Source organism: Petromyzon marinus, unplaced genomic scaffold (assembly GCF_048934315.1).
Source record: "Petromyzon marinus isolate PM22_M1 ecotype Great Lakes invasive population unplaced genomic scaffold, UKy_Petmar_22M1.pri1.0 PM_Scaffold_88, whole genome shotgun sequence".
Taxonomy (NCBI): Eukaryota; Metazoa; Chordata; class Hyperoartia; order Petromyzontiformes; family Petromyzontidae; genus Petromyzon; species Petromyzon marinus.
This window is the reverse complement of record NW_027423697.1, coordinates 105,001-123,376: the sequence shown is the minus strand read 5'-3', so window position 1 is coordinate 123,376 and position 18,376 is coordinate 105,001. Positions and strand designations below refer to the sequence as shown.

The 18,376-nt window shown below is 47.3% G+C and overlaps 1 protein-coding gene across 3 annotated transcripts in view; it reads right to left on the bottom strand.

Moving 5' to 3' along the window:
- Positions 1 to 1,043: 1,043 nt before the first annotated feature.
- The window catches only part of LOC116958454 (uncharacterized), a 79,126-nt gene continuing 61,793 nt past the window's right edge, over positions 1,044 to 18,376 (bottom strand). Inside the window, exons 12-14 of one of the 3 annotated variants that reach the window (XR_012941011.1) lie at positions 16,215 to 16,335; positions 2,694 to 10,973; positions 1,044 to 2,615 (exon numbers count right to left, since the gene is read on the bottom strand). Coding sequence is in view for 2 of the 3 variants with exons in the window: in XM_076064897.1 (XP_075921012.1) it covers positions 10,887 to 10,973; positions 16,215 to 16,335 (208 nt within the window). In the remaining variant the exon portion in view is untranslated. Of the gene's footprint in view, positions 10,974 to 16,214; positions 16,336 to 16,399; positions 17,236 to 18,376 lie in introns of those variants that run through there. The other 2 variants (XM_076064897.1, XM_076064898.1) reach the window with 2 other exon arrangements.

The window sequence follows — 18,376 nt, the reverse complement described above, 5'->3', positions numbered from 1 at the left end:
GGCGCCCCGCTGTGAAGGTGGAGGGGTCAGAGTGCCCCCGTTGGCACGTTGCCGTCGTGGCCACGGGTGTCGTCGAGGGGCACAGCCGCTTGGTGGCGGGGACAAAGGTCCATCCGCGTGGCACTCCGGCAGACTGCTGGGGCAAGTGCTGCCAGCGAGCAGCAACAGCAGCAGCAGCAGCTACGGAGGCCACTGGCACTGTGGACGCACGCGGGAGGTGGTGGACGGCCACCACAAAACACACCCGGCCGCCCTTTGTCTCACCGCAGTGCCAGCGGCGTCCTTGGTTCAGATAATCGTCACCGCCGGTGTTGGCCGCGAGCGGGAATCGTGCTCGGGGTGGACGGGTTTTCGCAGCGCGTGCGTGGCGCTGAACCACCGCACTCCCACCGCTCCCAACGCACGGGCGCGTACACACACACACAGACACAGACACACACACACAGACACACACACACAGACACACACACACATACACACACACACAGACACACACACACATACACACACACACACATACACACAGACACACACACAGACACACACACAGACACACACACACATACACACAGACACACACACAGACACAGACACACACGCACGCACACACACACATACACACAGACACACACACACACACAGACACACACACACACACACAGACACACACACAGACACACACACACATACACACACACACAGACACACAGACACACATACACACAGACACACACACGCACGCGTACACACAGACACACACACACACACAGACGCACACACAGACACACACACACACACATACACACAGACACACACACAGACACACACACAGACACACACACACATACACACAGACACACACACACGCACGCACACGCACAGCGTAGCAGGAGCGGGCAAACGTTTTGGACCCGCGGGCCCCAGTGGGTTATGAAATTTGACGGAGGGTAGGCCGGGCCAGGGAACAGGTGGATGGATGGGGGCGTTCGTGCGAATCTAAACATGAATGACGTGTTAAAAAGAATCATTACATGACAAGAGGGGGGGTTTTGGCCTTTGACAGGTAGCAAGGCGTTTATTTGCAAGGCAATTTGACAAATTGCACGAACAACGAACGATAGAAAAAAAAAACACGTCTTAAACTCCCCGGGTCAAAGTGCGCCATCTGATGGGCAAATGGGGGCATTACAGAAGAAAGGTAAAATTTAATTTAATAATATTATTAAATATTATTATTAAGTTCGGCAGGCCGGGTGTGTGTGTGTGTGTACACACACACACACGTGTACACACACACAGTGTACACACACACGTGTACATACACACGTGTACACACACGTGTACACACACACACACGTACACACACGTACACACGTGTACACACACACGTGTACACACACACGTGTACACACACACACGTGTACACACACACACGTGTACACACACGTACACACACACACGTGTACACACACACACACACGTACACGAAACTTCACACGTGCACGTATATTTCATTAGAACTTGTGCAAAATATAAATTGGCGTACAGGTCACCAGCGTTGATTCTTAGCTGACCCTGCTGCTGATGATAATGATGATGAGACAGTGATATGTTGAAACTATTATCTGTCTATAATCATCTGGGAAGATCACCCTGCTGCTGATGATGATGATGATGAGACAGTAATATGTTGAAACCATTATCTGTCTATAATCATCTGGGAAGATCACCCTGCTGCTGATGATGAGACAGTGATATGTTGAAACCATTATCTGTCTATAATCATCTGGGAAGATCACCTTGCTGCTGATGATGAAACAGTGATATGTTGAAACTAGTATCTGTCTATAATCATCTGGGAAGATCACCTTGCTGCTGATGATGAAACAGTGATATGTTGAAACTATTATCTGTCTATAATCATCTGGGAAGATCACCTTGCTGCTGATGATGATGATGATGAGACAGTGATATGTTGAAACTATTATCTGTCTATAATCATCTGGGAAGATCACCTTGCTGCTGATGATGAAACAGTGATATGTTGAAACTAGTATCTGTCTATAATCATCTGGGAAGATCACCTTGCTGCTGATGATGAAACAGTGATATGTTGAAACTATTATCTGTCTATAATCATCTGGGAAGATCACCTTGCTGCTGATGATGATGATGAGACAGTGATATGTTTAAACTATTATCTGTCTATAATCATCTGGGAAGATCACCCTGCTGCTGATGATGATGATGAGACAGTGATATGTTTAAACTATTATCTGTCTATAATCATCTGGGAAGATCACCCTGCTGCTGATGATGAAACAGTGATATGTTGAAACTATTATCTGTCTATAATCATCTGGGAAGATCACCTAGCTGCTGCTGCTGCTGATGAGACAGTGATATGTTTAAACTATAATCTGTCTATAAACATCTGGGAAGATCACCCTGCTGCTGATGATGAGACAGTGATATGTTGAAACCATTATCTGTCTATAATCATCTGGGGAGGTCACCAGCGTTGATTCTTAGCTGACCCTGCTGCTGCTGTTGCTGATGATGAGACAGTGATATGTTGAAACCATTATCTGTCTATAATCATCTGGGAAGATCACCTTGCTGCTGATGATGATGATGATGAGACAGTGATATGTTGAAACCATTATCTGTCTATAATCATCTGGGAAGATCACCTTGCTGCTGATGATGAAACAGTGATATGTTGAAACTATTATCTGTCTATGATCATCTGGGAAGATCACCTTGCTGCTGATGATGATGATGATGAGACAGTGATATGTTGAAACTATTATCTGTCTATAATCATCTGGGAAGATCACCCTGCTGCTGCTGATGATGATGATGATGAGACAGTGATATGTTTAAACTATTATCTGTCTATAATCATCTGGGAAGATCACCCTGCTGCTGATGATGAGACAGTGATATGTGGAAACTATTATCTGTCTATAATCATCTGGGAAGATCACCCTGCTGCTGATGATGATGATGAGACAGTGATATGTTGAAACCATTATGTCTATAATCATCTGGGAAGATCACCCTGCTGCTGATGATGATGATGATGAGACAGTGATATGTTGAAACCATTATCTGTCTATAATCATCTGGGAAGATCACCCTGCTGCTGATGATAATGATGATGAGACAGTGATATGTTGAAACTATTATCTGTCTATAATCATCTGGGAAGATCACCCTGCTGCTGCTGATGATGATGATGAGACAGTGATATGTTGAAACTATTATCTGCTATAATCATCTGGGAAGATCACCCTGCTGCTGATGATGATGAGACAGTGATATGTTGAAACTATTATCTGTCTATAATCATCTGGGAAGATCACCCTGCTGCTGATGATAATGATGATGAGACAGTGATATGTTGAAACCATTATCTGTCTATAAACATCTTGGAAGATCACCTTGCTGCTGCTGATGATGATGATGAGACAGTGATATGTTGAAACCATTATCTGTCTATAATCATCTGGGAAGATCACCCTGCTGCTGATGATGATGATGAGACAGTGATATGTTGAAACCATTATCTGTCTATAATCATCTGGGAAGATCACCCTGCTGCTGCTGCTGATGAGACAGTGATATGTTGAAACCATTCACCAGCGTGTCTATGAGTCTCTGTGTGTCTATGAGTGTCTGTGTGTTTGTCTATGTAAGTCCCATCGGTGAGCTCCTCCGGCGGGCAAGGCTGCGTTGGCTGGGTCATGTAGCCCGCATGCCCAGCCACTGCATGCCGAAACAGCTTTTGTTCGGCCGGATCGAGGGGGCTAAGCGGGCGCGGCACGGGCTAGAGAAGAGATGGAGTGATGTGGTACGGGAGGACGTGGAGCTGAGTGGACTTGCCGATGACCGGTACCAGCGGTGTCAAGATCGGCCTCTGTGGAGGAGGCTCGTGAAGGACTCTACTGGGCAGTTGGAGGCAGTCGCCCTTCAACAACAACGGAGGGCGGAGGAGCGACGCTCACAACAACGAGCGGAGCGCCGGGTGGCTAAAGCACAGCAGGTTGGCACAGTAGGGGGCACAGGTGGTGCATCAGCCACTCATCTTAGTCAGTCGACCCGTGGCACCTGGGTCTGCCCCGTGACCTCCTGCCAGCGGGCGTTCGACACTTCACGTGGCCTCAAGGTGCACATGGCCTGGCACAAGCGTCGTGGTGACGTCACCGCCACTTAGTGGCGAATGGCGGTTGTTGTTGTCTTTGGGTGAGGGTCTCTATGAGTGAGGGTGTCTATGAGTGAGGGTGTCTATGGGGGAGGGTCTCTATGAGTGAGGGCGTCTATGAGTCTCTATGAGTGAGGGTGTCTATGGGTGAGGGTCTCTATGAGTGAGGGTGTCTATGAGTCTCTATGAGTGAGGGTGTCTATGAGTGAGGGTGTCTATGAGTCTCTATGGGTGAGGGTGTCTATGAGTGAGGGTGTCTATGGGTCTCTATGAGTGAGGGTGTCTATGAGTGAGGGTCTCTATGAGTGAGGGTGTCTATGAGTCTCTATGGGTGAGGGTGTCTATGGGTGAGGGTGTCTATGAGTGAGGGTGTCTATGGGTCTCTATGAGTGAGGGTATCTATGAGTGAGGGTGTCTATGAGTGAGGGTCTCTATGAGTGAGGGTGTCTATGGGTGAGGGTGTCTATGGGTGAGGGTGTCTATGAGTGAGGGTGTCTATGAGTGAGGGTGTCTATGCGTGAGGGTGTCTATGAGTCTCTATGGGTGAGGGTGTCTATGGGTGAGGGTGTCTATGAGTGAGGGTGTCTATGGGTCTCTATGAGTGAGGGTGTCTATGAGTGAGGGTGTCTATGAGTGAGGGTCTCTATGAGTGAGGGTGTCTATGGGTGAGGGTGTCTATGAGTGAGGGTGTCTATGAGTGAGGGTGTCTATGGGTGAGGGTGTCTATGGGTGAGGGTCTCTATGAGGGAGGGTCTCTATGAGTGAGGGTCTCTATGAGTGAGGGTGTCTATGAGTGAGGGTGTCTATGAGTGAGGGTGTCTATGGGTGAGGGTGTCTATGAGTCTCTATGGGTGAGGGTGTCTATGAGTGAGGGTCTCCATGGGTGTCTATGGGTGAGGGTGTCTATGGGTGAGGGTGTCTATGAGTCTCTATGGGTGAGGGTGTCTATGAGTGAGGGTCTCCATGGGTGTCTATGGGTGAGGGTGTCTATGAGTGAGGGTGTCTATGAGTGAGGGTCTCTATGGGTGTCTATGGGTCTCTATGGGTGTCTATGTGTGAGGGTGTCTATGAATGAGGGTGTTTATGAGTGAGGGTGTCTATGAGTGAGGGTCTCTATGAGTGAGGGTGTCTATGGGTCTCTATGAGTGAGGGTGTCTATGAGTGAGGGTGTCTATGAGTGAGGGTCTCTATGGGTCTCTATGAGTGAGGGTGTCTATGGGTCTCTATGGATGTCTATGTGTGAGGGTCTCTATGAGTGAGGGTGTCTATGGGTGTCTATGAGTGAGGGTGTCTATGAGTGAGGGTGTCTATGTGTGAGGGTTTCTATGAGTGAGGGTGTCTATGGGTGTCTATGGGTGAGGGTGTCTATGGGTGAGGGTGTCTATGAGTGAGGGTCTCTATGGGTGTCTATGTGTGAGGTTGTCTATGGGTCTCTATGGGTGTCTATGTGTGAGGGTCTCTATGGGTGTCTATGTGTGAGGGTCTCTATGGGTGTCTATGGGTGAGCGTGTCTATGGGTCTCTATGGGTGTCTATGAGTGAGGGTGTCTATGGGTCTCTATGGGTGAGGGTGTCTATGGGTCTTTATGGGTGTCTATGGGTGTCTATGGGTCTCTATGGGTGTCTATGTGTGAGGGTGTCTATGAGTGAGGGTCTCTATGGGTGTCTATGTGTGAGGGTCTCTATGGGTGTCTATGGGTCTCTATGGGTGTCTATGGGTCTCTATGGGTGTCTATGAGTGAGGGTCTCTATGGGTGTCTATGTGTGAGGGTGTCTATGAGTCTCTATGGGTGTCTATGTGTGAGGGTGTCTATGGGTGTCTATGAGTGAGGGTCTCTATGGGTGTCTATGAGTGAGGGTCTCTATGTGTGTCTATGTGTGAGGGTGTCTATGAGTGAGGGTCTCTATGAGTGAGGGTGTCTATGGGTCTCTATGTGTGAGGGTGTCTATGAGTGAGGGTGTCTATGAGTGAGGGTCTCTATGGGTGTCTATGAGTGAGGGTGTCTATGGGTGAGGGTGTCTATGAGTGAGGGTCTCTATGGGTGTCTATGTGTGAGGTTGTCTATGGGTCTCTATGGGTGTCTATGTGTGAGGGTCTCTATGGGTGTCTATGTGTGAGGGTCTCTATGGGTGTCTATGGGTGAGCGTGTCTATGGGTCTCTATGGGTGTCTATGAGTGAGGGTGTCTATGGGTCTCTATGGGTGAGGGTGTCTATGGGTCTTTATGGGTGTCTATGGGTGTCTATGGGTCTCTATGGGTGTCTATGTGTGAGGGTGTCTATGAGTGAGGGTCTCTATGGGTGTCTATGTGTGAGGGTCTCTATGGGTGTCTATGGGTCTCTATGGGTGTCTATGGGTCTCTATGGGTGTCTATGAGTGAGGGTCTCTATGGGTGTCTATGTGTGAGGGTGTCTATGAGTCTCTATGGGTGTCTATGTGTGAGGGTGTCTATGGGTGTCTATGAGTGAGGGTCTCTATGGGTGTCTATGAGTGAGGGTCTCTATGTGTGTCTATGTGTGAGGGTGTCTATGAGTGAGGGTCTCTATGAGTGAGGGTGTCTATGGGTCTCTATGTGTGAGGGTGTCTATGAGTGAGGGTCTCTATGAGTGAGGGTCTCTATGGGTGTCTATGAGTGAGGGTCTCTATGTGTGAGGGTCTCTATGGGTGTCTATGTGTGTCTATGTGTGAGGGTGTCTATGTGTGAGGGTGTCTATGGGTCTCTATGTGTGTCTATGTGTGAGGGTGTCTATGGGTCTCTATGTGTGTCTATGGGTCTTTATGGGTGTCTATGGGTGTCTATGAGTGAGGGTCTCTATGTGTGTCTATGTGTGAGGGTCTCTATGTGTGTCTATGTGTGAGGGTGTCTATGTGTGAGGGTGTCTATGGGTCTCTATGGGTCTCTATGGGTGTCTATGGGTCTCTATGTGTGTCTATGTGTGAGGGTCTCTATGTGTGTCTATGTGTGAGGGTGTCTATGTGTGAGGGTGTCTATGTGTGAGGGTGTCTATGGGTGTCTATGTGTGTCTATGAGTGAGGGTGTCTATGGGTGTCTATGTGTGTCTATGAGTGAGCGTGTCTATGGGTGTTTATGTGTGTCTATGAGTGAGGGTGTCTATGGGTGTCTATGGGTCTCTATGGGTGTCTATGAGTGAGGGTGTCTATGAGTGAGGGTGTCTATGGGTGTCTATGTGTGTCTATGAGTGAGGGTGTCTATGGGTGTCTATGGGTCTCTATGGGTGTCTATGAGTGAGGGTGTCTATGGGTCTCTATGGGTCTCTATGTGTGTCTATGTGTGAGGGTGTCTATGTGTGAGGGTCTCTATGGGTGTCTATGGGTCTCTATGGGTGTCTGTGTGTCTATGAGTGAGGGTGTCTATGTGTGAGGGTGTCTATGTGTGAGGGTGTCTATGTGTGAGGGTGTCTATGTGTGAGGGTCTCTATGTGTGTCTATGTATGAGGGTGTCTATGTGTGAGGGTGTCTATGTGTGAGGGTGTCTATGTGTGTCTATGTGTGTCTATGTGTGTCTATGTCTGAGGGTGTCTATGTGTGTCTATGTGTGTCTATGTGTGTCTATGTGTGAGGGTGTCTATGTGTGTCTATGAGTGAGGGTGTCTATGTGTGAGGGTGTCTATGTGTGAGGGTGTCTATGTGTGAGGGTGTCTATGTGTGAGGGTGTCTATGTGTGAGGGTGTCTATGTGTGAGGGTGTCTATGTGTGAGGGTGTCTATGTGTGAGGGTGTCTATGTGTGAGGGTGTCTATGTGTGAGGGTGTCTATGTGTGAGGGTGTCTATGTGTGAGGGTGTCTATGTGTGTCTATGTGTGAGGGTGTCTATGTGTGAGGGTGTCTATGTGTGAGGGTGTCTATGTGTGAGGGTGTCTATGTGTGAGGGTGTCTATGTGTGTCTATGTGTGAGGGTGTCTATGTGTGAGGGTGTCTATGTGTGAGGGTGTCTATGTGTGAGGGTGTCTATGTGTGAGGGTGTCTATGTGTGAGGGTGTCTATGTGTGAGGGTGTCTATGTGTGAGGGTGTCTATGTGTGAGGGTGTCTATGTGTGTCTATGTGTGAGGGTGTCTATGTGTGAGGGTGTCTATGTGTGAGGGTGTCTATGTGTGAGGGTGTCTATGTGTGAGGGTGTCTATGTGTGTCTATGTGTGAGGGTGTCTATGTGTGAGGGTGTCTATGGGTCTCTATGGGTGTCTATGGGTGTCTATGTGTGAGGGTGTCTATGAGTGAGGGTGTCTATGAGTGAGGGTGTCTATGGGTCTCTATGGGTCTCTATGTGTGTCTATGTGTGAGGGTGTCTATGTGTGAGGGTCTCTATGTGTGTCTATGTGTGAGGGTGTCTATGTGTGAGGGTGTCTATGTGTGAGGGTGTCTATGTGTGAGGGTGTCTATGTGTGAGGGTGTCTATGTGTGAGGGTGTCTATGTGTGAGGGTGTCTATGTGTGAGGGTGTCTATGTGTGAGGGTGTCTATGTGTGTCTATGTGTGAGGGTGTCTATGTGTGAGGGTGTCTATGTGTGAGGGTGTCTATGTGTGAGGGTGTCTATGTGTGAGGGTGTCTATGTGTGAGGGTGTCTATGGGTCTCTATGTGTGTCTATGTGTGAGGGTGTCTATGGGTCTCTATGTGTGTCTATGGGTCTTTATGGGTGTCTATGGGTGTCTATGAGTGAGGGTCTCTATGTGTGTCTATGTGTGAGGGTCTCTATGTGTGTCTATGTGTGAGGGTGTCTATGTGTGAGGGTGTCTATGGGTCTCTATGGGTCTCTATGGGTGTCTATGGGTCTCTATGTGTGTCTATGTGTGAGGGTCTCTATGTGTGTCTATGTGTGAGGGTGTCTATGTGTGAGGGTGTCTATGTGTGAGGGTGTCTATGGGTGTCTATGTGTGTCTATGAGTGAGGGTGTCTATGGGTGTCTATGTGTGTCTATGAGTGAGCGTGTCTATGGGTGTTTATGTGTGTCTATGAGTGAGGGTGTCTATGGGTGTCTATGGGTCTCTATGGGTGTCTATGAGTGAGGGTGTCTATGAGTGAGGGTGTCTATGGGTGTCTATGTGTGTCTATGAGTGAGGGTGTCTATGGGTGTCTATGGGTCTCTATGGGTGTCTATGAGTGAGGGTGTCTATGGGTCTCTATGGGTCTCTATGTGTGTCTATGTGTGAGGGTGTCTATGTGTGAGGGTCTCTATGGGTGTCTATGGGTCTCTATGGGTGTCTGTGTGTCTATGAGTGAGGGTGTCTATGTGTGAGGGTGTCTATGTGTGAGGGTGTCTATGTGTGAGGGTGTCTATGTGTGAGGGTCTCTATGTGTGTCTATGTATGAGGGTGTCTATGTGTGAGGGTGTCTATGTGTGAGGGTGTCTATGTGTGTCTATGTGTGTCTATGTGTGTCTATGTCTGAGGGTGTCTATGTGTGTCTATGTGTGTCTATGTGTGTCTATGAGTGAGGGTGTCTATGTGTGAGGGTGTCTATGTGTGAGGGTGTCTATGTGTGAGGGTGTCTATGTGTGAGGGTGTCTATGTGTGAGGGTGTCTATGTGTGAGGGTGTCTATGTGTGAGGGTGTCTATGTGTGAGGGTGTCTATGTGTGAGGGTGTCTATGTGTGAGGGTGTCTATGTGTGAGGGTGTCTATGTGTGAGGGTGTCTATGTGTGTCTATGTGTGAGGGTGTCTATGTGTGAGGGTGTCTATGTGTGAGGGTGTCTATGTGTGAGGGTGTCTATGTGTGAGGGTGTCTATGTGTGTCTATGTGTGAGGGTGTCTATGTGTGAGGGTGTCTATGTGTGAGGGTGTCTATGTGTGAGGGTGTCTATGTGTGAGGGTGTCTATGTGTGAGGGTGTCTATGTGTGAGGGTGTCTATGTGTGAGGGTGTCTATGTGTGAGGGTGTCTATGTGTGAGGGTGTCTATGTGTGTCTATGTGTGAGGGTGTCTATGTGTGAGGGTGTCTATGTGTGAGGGTGTCTATGTGTGAGGGTGTCTATGTGTGAGGGTGTCTATGTGTGTCTATGTGTGAGGGTGTCTATGTGTGAGGGTGTCTATGGGTCTCTATGGGTGTCTATGGGTGTCTATGTGTGAGGGTGTCTATGAGTGAGGGTGTCTATGAGTGAGGGTGTCTATGGGTCTCTATGGGTCTCTATGTGTGTCTATGTGTGAGGGTGTCTATGTGTGAGGGTCTCTATGTGTGTCTATGTGTGAGGGTCTCTATGTGTGAGGGTGTCTATGTGTGAGGGTGTCTATGGGTCTCTATGGGTGTCTATGGGTGTCTATGTGTGAGGGTGTCTATGAGTGAGGGTGTCTATGAGTGAGGGTGTCTATGGGTCTCTATGGGTCTCTATGTGTGTCTATGTGTGAGGGTCTCTATGTGTGTCTATGTGTGAGGGTCTCTATGTGTGAGGGTGTCTATGTGTGAGGGTGTCTATGGGTCTCTATGGGTGTCTATGGGTGTCTATGTGTGAGGGTGTCTATGAGTGAGGGTGTCTATGAGTGAGGGTGTCTATGGGTCTCTATGGGTCTCTATGTGTGTCTATGTGTGAGGGTCTCTATGTGTGTCTATGTGTGAGGGTCTCTATGTGTGAGGGTGTCTATGTGTGAGGGTGTCTATGGGTCTCTATGGGTGTCTATGGGTGTCTATGTGTGAGGGTGTCTATGTGTGAGGGTGTCTATGTGTGAGGGTGTCTATGGGTCTCTGCGCTGGCTGTGGACGTAGAGGTACGAGGGGTGAGCCAGGGAGAGGAGAGAGAGGCAGAGGAGAGACACCGAAACCTGCAGGAGAGAGCGGCGACGCGTGGCAGTGGCGTGTCAGTGGCATGTGTAGGTCACGTGTCAGTGGTGTGTCGGTAGTGTGTAGGTAGTGTGTCAGTGGCGTGTCAGTGGCGTGTCAGTGGCATGTGTAGGTCACGTGTCAGTGGTGTGTAGGTAGTGTGTAGGTAGTGTGTCAGTGGCGTGTCAGTGGCATGTCGGTAGTGTGTAGGTCGTGTGTCAGTGGCGTGTCAGTGGCGTGTCAGTAGTGTGTCAGTGGCGTGTCAGTGGCGTGTCAGTGGCGTGTCAGTGGCGTGTCAGTAGTGTGTAGGTAGTGTGTAGGTAGTGTGTCAGTGGCGTGTCAGTGGCGTGTCAGTGGTGTGTAGGTAGTGTGTAGGTAGTGTGTCAGTGGTGTGTCAGTGGCGTGTCAGTGGCGTGTCAGTGGCATGTGTAGGTCACGTGTCAGTGGTGTGTAGGTAGTGTGTAGGTAGTGTGTCAGTGGCGTGTCAGTGGCGTGTCAGTGGTGTGTAGGTAGTGTGTCAGTGGTGTGTCAGTGGCGTGTCAGTGGCGTGTCAGTGGCATGTGTAGGTCACGTGTCAGTAGTGTGTAGGTAGTGTGTAGGTAGTGTGTCAGTGGCGTGTCAGTGGCGTGTCAGTGGCGTGTCAGTGGCATGTCGGTAGTGTGTAGGTAGTGTGTCAGTGGCGTGTCAGTGGTGTGTAGGTAGTGTGTCAGTGGCGTGTCAGTGGTGTGTAGGTAGTGTGTCAGTGGCGTGTCAGTGGCATGTCAGTGGCGTGTCAGTGGCATGTCGGTGGCGTGTCAGTGGCATGTAGGTCGTGTGTAGGTCACGTGTCAGTGGCGTGTAGGTAGTGTGTAGGTCACGTGTCAGTGGCGTGTAGGTAGTGTGTAGGTAGTGTGTAGGTAGTGTGTAGGTAGTGTGTAGGTAGTGTGTAGGTAGTGTGTAGGTAGTGTGTAGGTAGTGTGTAGGTAGTGTGTAGGTAGTGTGTAGGTAGTGTGTAGGTAGTGTGTAGGTAGTGTGTAGGTAGTGTGTAGGTAGTGTGTAGGTAGTGTGTAGGTAGTGTGTAGGTAGTGTGTAGGTAGTGTGTAGGTAGTGTGTAGGTAGTGTGTAGGTAGTGTGTAGGTAGTGTGTAGGTAGTGTGTAGGTAGTGTGTAGGTAGTGTGTAGGTAGTGTGTAGGTAGTGTGTAGGTAGTGTGTAGGTAGTGTGTAGGTAGTGTGTAGGTAGTGTGTAGGTAGTGTGTAGGTAGTGTGTAGGTAGTGTGTAGGTAGTGTGTAGGTAGTGTGTAGGTAGTGTGTAGGTAGTGTGTAGGTAGTGTGTAGGTAGTGTGTAGGTAGTGTGTAGGTAGTGTGTAGGTAGTGTGTAGGTAGTGTGTAGGTAGTGTGTAGGTAGTGTGTAGGTAGTGTGTAGGTAGTGTGTAGGTAGTGTGTAGGTAGTGTGTAGGTAGTGTGTAGGTAGTGTGTAGGTAGTGTGTAGGTAGTGTGTAGGTAGTGTGTAGGTAGTGTGTAGGTAGTGTGTAGGTAGTGTGTAGGTAGTGTGTAGGTAGTGTGTAGGTAGTGTGTAGGTAGTGTGTAGGTAGTGTGTAGGTAGTGTGTAGGTAGTGTGTAGGTAGTGTGTAGGTAGTGTGTAGGTAGTGTGTAGGTAGTGTGTAGGTAGTGTGTAGGTAGTGTGTAGGTAGTGTGTAGGTAGTGTGTAGGTAGTGTGTAGGTAGTGTGTAGGTAGTGTGTAGGTAGTGTGTAGGTAGTGTGTAGGTAGTGTGTAGGTAGTGTGTAGGTAGTGTGTAGGTAGTGTGTAGGTAGTGTGTAGGTAGTGTGTAGGTAGTGTGTAGGTAGTGTGTAGGTAGTGTGTAGGTAGTGTGTAGGTAGTGTGTAGGTAGTGTGTAGGTAGTGTGTAGGTAGTGTGTAGGTAGTGTGTAGGTAGTGTGTAGGTAGTGTGTAGGTAGTGTGTAGGTAGTGTGTAGGTAGTGTGTAGGTAGTGTGTAGGTAGTGTGTAGGTAGTGTGTAGGTAGTGTGTAGGTAGTGTGTAGGTAGTGTGTAGGTAGTGTGTAGGTAGTGTGTAGGTAGTGTGTAGGTAGTGTGTAGGTAGTGTGTAGGTAGTGTGTAGGTAGTGTGTAGGTAGTGTGTAGGTAGTGTGTAGGTAGTGTGTAGGTAGTGTGTAGGTAGTGTGTAGGTAGTGTGTAGGTAGTGTGTAGGTAGTGTGTAGGTAGTGTGTAGGTAGTGTGTAGGTAGTGTGTAGGTAGTGTGTAGGTAGTGTGTAGGTAGTGTGTAGGTAGTGTGTAGGTAGTGTGTAGGTAGTGTGTAGGTAGTGTGTAGGTAGTGTGTAGGTAGTGTGTAGGTAGTGTGTAGGTAGTGTGTAGGTAGTGTGTAGGTAGTGTGTAGGTAGTGTGTAGGTAGTGTGTAGGTAGTGTGTAGGTAGTGTGTAGGTAGTGTGTAGGTAGTGTGTAGGTAGTGTGTAGGTAGTGTGTAGGTAGTGTGTAGGTAGTGTGTAGGTAGTGTGTAGGTAGTGTGTAGGTAGTGTGTAGGTAGTGTGTAGGTAGTGTGTAGGTAGTGTGTAGGTAGTGTGTAGGTAGTGTGTAGGTAGTGTGTAGGTAGTGTGTAGGTAGTGTGTAGGTAGTGTGTAGGTAGTGTGTAGGTAGTGTGTAGGTAGTGTGTAGGTAGTGTGTAGGTAGTGTGTAGGTAGTGTGTAGGTAGTGTGTAGGTAGTGTGTAGGTAGTGTGTAGGTAGTGTGTAGGTAGTGTGTAGGTAGTGTGTAGGTAGTGTGTAGGTAGTGTGTAGGTAGTGTGTAGGTAGTGTGTAGGTAGTGTGTAGGTAGTGTGTAGGTAGTGTGTAGGTAGTGTGTAGGTAGTGTGTAGGTAGTGTGTAGGTAGTGTGTAGGTAGTGTGTAGGTAGTGTGTAGGTAGTGTGTAGGTAGTGTGTAGGTAGTGTGTAGGTAGTGTGTAGGTAGTGTGTAGGTAGTGTGTAGGTAGTGTGTAGGTAGTGTGTAGGTAGTGTGTAGGTAGTGTGTAGGTAGTGTGTAGGTAGTGTGTAGGTAGTGTGTAGGTAGTGTGTAGGTAGTGTGTAGGTAGTGTGTAGGTAGTGTGTAGGTAGTGTGTAGGTAGTGTGTAGGTAGTGTGTAGGTAGTGTGTAGGTAGTGTGTAGGTAGTGTGTAGGTAGTGTGTAGGTAGTGTGTAGGTAGTGTGTAGGTAGTGTGTAGGTAGTGTGTAGGTAGTGTGTAGGTAGTGTGTAGGTAGTGTGTAGGTAGTGTGTAGGTAGTGTGTAGGTAGTGTGTAGGTAGTGTGTAGGTAGTGTGTAGGTAGTGTGTAGGTAGTGTGTAGGTAGTGTGTAGGTAGTGTGTAGGTAGTGTGTAGGTAGTGTGTAGGTAGTGTGTAGGTAGTGTGTAGGTAGTGTGTAGGTAGTGTGTAGGTAGTGTGTAGGTAGTGTGTAGGTAGTGTGTAGGTAGTGTGTAGGTAGTGTGTAGGTAGTGTGTAGGTAGTGTGTAGGTAGTGTGTAGGTAGTGTGTAGGTAGTGTGTAGGTAGTGTGTAGGTAGTGTGTAGGTAGTGTGTAGGTAGTGTGTAGGTAGTGTGTAGGTAGTGTGTAGGTAGTGTGTAGGTAGTGTGTAGGTAGTGTGTAGGTAGTGTGTAGGTAGTGTGTAGGTAGTGTGTAGGTAGTGTGTAGGTAGTGTGTAGGTAGTGTGTAGGTAGTGTGTAGGTAGTGTGTAGGTAGTGTGTAGGTAGTGTGTAGGTAGTGTGTAGGTAGTGTGTAGGTAGTGTGTAGGTAGTGTGTAGGTAGTGTGTAGGTAGTGTGTAGGTAGTGTGTAGGTAGTGTGTAGGTAGTGTGTAGGTAGTGTGTAGGTAGTGTGTAGGTAGTGTGTAGGTAGTGTGTAGGTAGTGTGTAGGTAGTGTGTAGGTAGTGTGTAGGTAGTGTGTAGGTAGTGTGTAGGTAGTGTGTAGGTAGTGTGTAGGTAGTGTGTAGGTAGTGTGTAGGTAGTGTGTAGGTAGTGTGTAGGTAGTGTGTAGGTAGTGTGTAGGTAGTGTGTAGGTAGTGTGTAGGTAGTGTGTAGGTAGTGTGTAGGTAGTGTGTAGGTAGTGTGTAGGTAGTGTGTAGGTAGTGTGTAGGTAGTGTGTAGGTAGTGTGTAGGTAGTGTGTAGGTAGTGTGTAGGTAGTGTGTAGGTAGTGTGTAGGTAGTGTGTAGGTAGTGTGTAGGTAGTGTGTAGGTAGTGTGTAGGTAGTGTGTAGGTAGTGTGTAGGTAGTGTGTAGGTAGTGTGTAGGTAGTGTGTAGGTAGTGTGTAGGTAGTGTGTAGGTAGTGTGTAGGTAGTGTGTAGGTAGTGTGTAGGTAGTGTGTAGGTAGTGTGTAGGTAGTGTGTAGGTAGTGTGTAGGTAGTGTGTAGGTAGTGTGTAGGTAGTGTGTAGGTAGTGTGTAGGTAGTGTGTAGGTAGTGTGTAGGTAGTGTGTAGGTAGTGTGTAGGTAGTGTGTAGGTAGTGTGTAGGTAGTGTGTAGGTAGTGTGTAGGTAGTGTGTAGGTAGTGTGTAGGTAGTGTGTAGGTAGTGTGTAGGTAGTGTGTAGGTAGTGTGTAGGTAGTGTGTAGGTAGTGTGTAGGTAGTGTGTAGGTAGTGTGTAGGTAGTGTGTAGGTAGTGTGTAGGTAGTGTGTAGGTAGTGTGTAGGTAGTGTGTAGGTAGTGTGTAGGTAGTGTGTAGGTAGTGTGTAGGTAGTGTGTAGGTAGTGTGTAGGTAGTGTGTAGGTAGTGTGTAGGTAGTGTGTAGGTAGTGTGTAGGTAGTGTGTAGGTAGTGTGTAGGTAGTGTGTAGGTAGTGTGTAGGTAGTGTGTAGGTAGTGTGTAGGTAGTGTGTAGGTAGTGTGTAGGTAGTGTGTAGGTAGTGTGTAGGTAGTGTGTAGGTAGTGTGTAGGTAGTGTGTAGGTAGTGTGTAGGTAGTGTGTAGGTAGTGTGTAGGTAGTGTGTAGGTAGTGTGTAGGTAGTGTGTAGGTAGTGTGTAGGTAGTGTGTAGGTAGTGTGTAGGTAGTGTGTAGGTAGTGTGTAGGTAGTGTGTAGGTAGTGTGTAGGTAGTGTGTAGGTAGTGTGTAGGTAGTGTGTAGGTAGTGTGTAGGTAGTGTGGCAGTGGCGTGTCAGTGGCGTGATACTGCTGATGTTGATGATATTGGTGGTGTTGGTGATGTTGTTGATGTTGTTGATGTTGTTGATGTTGTGTTGTTGATGTTGTTGATGATGTAGATGTTGATGTTGTTGTTGATGTTGTTGTGTTGTTGTTCTCACCGTGAGTCCGTGTGGAGCGCCACCGCCAGTCACCTCGACGGCCGCGAACTGCGGCAAGTTGAGCAGCGTGGAGACCACGATGGAGACGCCATAGAGCGTGGCCAGGTGGCGTGTGGGGAAACTAAACAACAACAACAACAACAACAACATCACTACAACAACAACAACAACACAACACAACAACAATAACATCAACAACACAACAACAACATCAACAACAACATCACAACAACAACATCAACACGATGGAGACCCCATAGAGCGTGGCCAGGTGGCGTGTGGGGAAACTAAACAACAACAACAACACAACAACAACACAACAACAACATCATCAACAACAACAACATCAACACGATGGAGACCCCATAGAGCGTGGCCAGGTAGCGTGTGGGGAAACTAAACAACAACAACATCAACATCACTACAACAACACAACAACAACAACACGATGGAGACGCCATAGAGCGTGGCCAGGTAGCGTGTAGGGAAACTAAACATCAACAACAACATCAACAACACAACAACACAACATCACAACAACACAACAACATCATCAACAACATCAACAACATCAACACAACAACACAACAACAACACGATGGAGACGCCATAGAGCGTGGCCAGGTAGCGTGTGGGGAAACTAAACAACATCAACAACACAACATCACAACAACACAACAACACAACAACACAACAACACAACAACATCAACAACACAACAACATCAACAACACAACAACAACATCAACAACAATAACACAACAACATCACAACAACAACATCAACATCAACAACACAACAACAACAACATCACAACAACAACATCAACAACAACATCAACACGATGGAGACGCCATAGAGCGTGGCCAGGTGGCGTGTGGGGAAACTAAACAACAACAACATCAACAACACAACAACATCAACAACAATAACACAACAACATCACAACAACAACATCAACAACAACAACATCAACACGATGGAGACGCCATAGAGCGTGGCCAGGTGGCGTGTGGGGAAACTAAACAACAACAACAACATCAACAACACAACAACATCAACAACATCAACAACACAACAACAACATCAACAACACAACATCACAACAACACAACAACATCAACAACACAACAACACAACAACAACAACATCAACAACATCACAACAACACAACAACAACAACATCAACAACATCACAACAACAACAACATCAACACGATGGAGACGCCATAGAGCGTGGCCAGGTGGCGTGTGGGAAAACTAAACAACATCAACATCAACAACACAACAACAACAACATCAACAACACAACATCACTACAACAACATCAACAACACAACATCACTACAACAACATCAACAACACAACAACAACAACAACAACATCAACAACACAACAACAACATCAACAACACAACATCACTACAACAACACAACATCAACAACACAACATCACTACAACAACACAACAACATCAACAACATCAACAACACAACAACTACAACATCAACAACACAACAACATCAACAACATCAACAACAACATCATCACCACCAACATCAACATCAACACAACAACACAACAACATCAACAACAACAACAACACAACAACAACAACACAACATCACAACAACATCACAACAACAACACAACATCACTACAACAACACAACATCAACAACTAAAACACAAAAACAACATCAACACTACAACATCACAACAACATCAACAACAACACTACAACATCAACAACAACTACATCAACACGATAGAGACCCCATAGAGCGTGGCCAGGTGGCGTGCAGGGAAACTAAACAACAACAATAACACAACAACACAAAATCAACAACAACATCAACAACACAACAACAACATCAACAACACAACAACAACAACAACACAACATCACAACAACATCACAACAACAACACAACATCACTACAACAACACAACATCAACAACTAAAACACAAAAACAACATCAACACTACAACATCACAACAACATCAACAACAACACTACAACATCAACAACAACTACATCAACACGATAGAGACCCCATAGAGCGTGGCCAGGTGGCGTGCAGGGAAACTAAACAACAACAACATCAACAACATCAACAACATCAACAACACAACATCAACAACTACAACACAACAACAACA